This window comes from Aptenodytes forsteri, unplaced genomic scaffold (genome assembly GCF_000699145.1).
Source record: "Aptenodytes forsteri isolate BGI_AS27 unplaced genomic scaffold, ASM69914v1 Scaffold50, whole genome shotgun sequence".
NCBI classification, from domain to species: Eukaryota; Metazoa; Chordata; class Aves; order Sphenisciformes; family Spheniscidae; genus Aptenodytes; species Aptenodytes forsteri.
In genome coordinates, this window is record NW_008795126.1 from 116,465 (window position 1) to 120,754 (window position 4,290).

The 4,290-nt window shown below is 47.0% G+C and overlaps 2 protein-coding genes across 2 annotated transcripts in view; both read right to left on the minus strand.

Annotated features, from left to right (window-relative positions):
* ZFPM1 (zinc finger protein, FOG family member 1) overlaps window positions 1-2,078 on the minus strand; it is a 42,538-nt gene extending 40,460 nt beyond the window's left edge. The window contains 2 exon segments of the mRNA XM_019471525.1: window positions 1,476-1,712; window positions 1,913-2,078. Of these exon segments, the coding sequence (XP_019327070.1) occupies window positions 1,476-1,712; window positions 1,913-2,078 (403 nt within the window).
* A 1,794-nt stretch (window positions 2,079-3,872) lies between these two features.
* The window catches only part of ZNF469 (zinc finger protein 469), a 13,613-nt gene continuing 13,195 nt past the window's right edge, over window positions 3,873-4,290 (minus strand). Inside the window, 1 exon segment of the mRNA XM_019471534.1 lies at window positions 3,873-4,290. This exon segment is cut by the window's right edge and continues 510 nt beyond it. Coding sequence (XP_019327079.1) covers window positions 4,196-4,290 — 95 coding nt within the window. The 3' untranslated portion in view covers window positions 3,873-4,195.

The window sequence follows — 4,290 nt, forward strand, 5'->3', positions numbered from 1 at the left end:
GGGAACGGCCATTTGACTCAAGAGCAAGGGGAAAAAAAAAAAATCTTTAGCCCCTGCTAGCAGCATGACAACCATGGTGGATCCTGTTATCCTCCAGGCTTTACAGAGCGGCTTAAAGCACCTCCAGCTCAGAAACTTGGGCGTGCGGCTGAGAAAAAAGGCCAGCTGGATTTGGGGGGCGCTTGAAGAGCAAACAGCAGCTGGAGGAAAATTTAGGGTGGTGGCAAGATGCCAAGAAATCCCCTAAGGGACTCCGTGCAACGCCAGGCACCCTCCGTTCAAACCCAGCCACCCTGCAACCCCCCCGGGGCCACCTGCGGGGTTGTCCCCATCCGCAGAGGCTGTGGATCGGGGCCGAGGATGGTGCAGACGAGCCGTGCATCCCGGTGGGGTGCAGCCCTGGGACCCCCAGACGTGCCGGGTCCCGTGGGTGCCCCCCCGTGCCGCTGGCACCCGCCGAGCAGCGAGTTAATCCACAGCCAGGAGAAGCCGCCCGGCTTTGCCTTCCTCGCGGGAATTACGTTGACGGGGGCCCGCAATCTTCCAAGTGACAAGCGCTGCCGGATAACGCAGGACTCGGCAAACCCAGGGGCTTTAGGGAGCTGAGGGGAGCTGATGGCCGGGGTGGGGGGGTCGCCTGCCCAGCAGGCGCTGAGACCGCGGGAGGGGGATGCGGGTGAGTGCAGGCGGGAGAGGACGGGGGGGGAAAAAACAAAAAGCCCCACTCTCACTTAGAGGGGAAAGGGAAGAAGTAAATATTTCAGCCTTAAAAGCTTTAAGAGCTGCGGGGATGATGCCAGCGTCCCCCTGGGCAGCAGCGTTCGGGAGGAAGCGGTACCCGAGGCGAGCATCGCTCGTGGGCCGTGCTGCAATAAGGTGGGTGCTGCTGTAGGATGGCGTCCCCGCACCCTGCCCAGGGCCCCAGGGCCGGGTCCCGTCCCCCGCAGCAAAACCCCTGCCAGAACTTCATTTCCAGGTGCCCAGGTTATGAATCTGGGGGTGCGGGAGAGCTACAGTAACACCCAGGCATGAAATACTCCTCTGCCCCGTAGGTTTGCTGCTCTGGTGAAATATAGTAGAGGGAAAACATAAAAGTCCCATTTCCAGCTCCATAATATTTCCTGCCAAAACAAAGTAAAATGTGCTGCCTTAAATTTTCTGCAAAATTCTTTTGAGGCTATTTTTTTTTCCCTAAATTAAGCCATACTAATTATTTTCAGCCACTTTATCTCCACTCTGCAACACACCAGGAGGGTGCAGACAGCAAGCATTTTAAGCCTCCATAAACAAAAGAGTAGTTTGGAAAATAATTCTATCAATTAATCAAATTAATCCTGCAGTTTTAGTTACAAGCCCCAAGTGGCAAGGATTCTAGCCTGCAGTTAGGAGCTATCTCTCATTGACAGCGTTTAAATGTTATGATTGCAACAGTAATTAAAGAATATAATATGCTTGGCTTTGTGTCAGCCTCCTACCTTCAGACCTCAGCGCCGTGCCGGCAGAGGTCAGCTTGAGGACAAATTGGTGATGACCAGACTGGGCCATCACCATCACCATCACCAATTGGTGACCACCAAACTGGGCCACTACCATCACCATCACCAGCTGGTGATGGTGATGGTAGTGGCCCAGTTTGGTGGTCACCAATTGGTGATGGTGATGGTGATGGCCTAGTTTGATCATCACCAACTGGTGATGGTGATGGTGATGGCCTAGTTTGATCATCACCAATTGGTGATGATCAAACTAGGCCATCACCATCACCATCACCAAGTTGGTGATGATCAAACTAGGCCATCACCATCACCAATTGGTGATGACCAAACTGGCCCATCCCCACCACCATCACCATGTTATGATTGCAACAGTAATTAAAGAATATAATATGCTTGGCTTTGTGTCAGCCTCCTACCTTCAGACCTCAGCGCCGTGCCGGCAGAGGTCAGCTTGAGGACAAATTGGTGATGACCAGACAGGGCCATCACCATCACCATCACCAATTGGTGACGACCAAACTGGGCCACCACCATCACCATCACCAGTTGGTGATGACCAAACTGGGCCACCGCCATCACCATCACCAATTGGTGATGATCAAACTAGGCCATCACCGTCACCAATTGGTGACGACCAAACTGGGCCACCACCATCATCAGTTGGTGATGACCAAACTGGGCCACGGCCATCGCCATCACCATCACCAATTGGTGATGACCAAGCAGGGCCATCACCATCACCATCATGTTGGGCTTTTCCCCCCCAGGACAAGACACCCGTGTCGTGAGCAGGACTCGGGCAAGATGCAGTGGGGAAGAGGAGATGCACAAGCATCTTCACCACTGAGAAGCTCCAAAACCAAATGACTGCAAAGGTGCTGGCAGCGGCACCAACGTCCTCCTGTGGCCACTTTGCAGAGGACACCACGAAGACGTACAGAGCATCCAACTGTCAATTAGAAATATCATCGTTTGGTTAGAGACGTGCGCGGGAGGAGTGGGCTGCGGGGTACGGGACACAGCCAGGGAGGAACATCCCACAAACATCACGCAGACAGGAGATTTCTGTGAAAATATTGGAATATATTTGAAAAGATTAATCATGTATGATTTTACAGTACCACCCCATATTTTCATCTCATACTTTATTTAACAATATTAAAGAGGCACTTTAAAAGCACACATACAACATCATAAAACGGCGTTTCCTGCTCTCTCTCTGCTTCTCTGACAAAATATCAAAATAAAAACTTTTGACAGAACACATTGCACCCAAGGTAAATTACCTACAATATTTTTATACAATACAAAGAATTGTAAAGATACATATTAACAGAATAAAGCATCTTTTTTTTCCTTTTAAATCTAAAACAAAACAAAAAATAATTGCAGGACAGACGCAAAGTACTCTGACTGTTCATATCACATCAGTGCATTACTTCACCTCCTTGACTTGGGAGTATTTCAATAGTATTTTTAATTATCTTTCATGTCCTCGTTTGCACCTGAGATTTCTTTCCGGATTCAAAAGTTCGGTTGTATAACGTGCTCGTTTAACATGACGTAACCTTTTCGACACTACGGAGTACCAGCATACAGGATTTTTTCCCCTAAAGTTGGATTTTTAAATTTTTTTTTTTCCTGCTTCGTTTTCTTTTACAGGTAATGGCTACTTCCTAACGGTTCCCTTTTATTTTTCAATCAAGGAAGTCTGTATTCACATTAAAAAAGAAGAATAGCACCAGTAACTGCATAGTAAAAAGCGGATACCTATATAGCCACTAACTCAATACAGTAAGATAGTTTAGAAGTGATACTGTTGAGGGCACTCGGACAGTACCGTTTCGGTGCGGTAAATTGGCACAGTTTTGTTGTTGCGCAAACCCCCTCCCCCCCCAAACAAAAAGAAAACACACACACACACACACGCACACACAAAAAAAAAACCCCTAAAAAATCAGAGTTTGTCACAAGTGTCAAGGTGCAGTTTGCTCGCGGTGGCAGCTCTCCTCCGGTTACAACGTCTACAGTGGTCAAAGAGTGGCAGCATCCTCTGAAGGGCCCCGACAGCCCCGGCAGCCCCAGAGCCGGTTCGTTATTCTCTTGACGATGTAGAAACAAATTCATAGGGATGGCTGTCAAAATATAGGACACCCAATTCTTAATTTAATTTTTTTTTTTTTTTTTTTTTTTTTTATCATCTCTTAGGCCAGCTCCCAATTAAATGAATTGTACGGGATTATTTGTGCAAAATCTTCAAAAAAAAAATTTGCTTTCTACAGTGTACTGCACCTTATGAATAAGACGTCTATGGAATGAAGTTCATCTCTTCAAGTACTTTGTACAAAGATAACACAGACACAGTCTCAAAAGGGTCTGAGATTTGCAAGTATCCTTATAACCTCAGCACTTCTGCAATAAAGCAATTGCTCTCGACGATTCAGTCTGCCCAAAGCGATTACAATTTCAGTTCATGAAAATCATCAGCAACATCAAAGTTCTAGCATTTGCATGATAAATCAGGTGAATTAAAGTAGATTAGTAGACACAAAGCAAACTATTTCACAGAGGCTGCAGTGCAAGTTCATTTAAGCTAGACAGAGAAATCATGCTACACAAACGAATTTAATGCTTTGATAATTTTTCCCTTGCAAACCCCATGAAAGCAGCTGAGGATCACCATAAGTCACTTCCATAAATTACTCTGAAGTATCTCTTCTTAAAGGAATTTTAAAGCTAGTTAATTTTTGCCCAAAGAGTTGGCTTAGCAGGTTGTTCTGGGACTCGGCGGTGC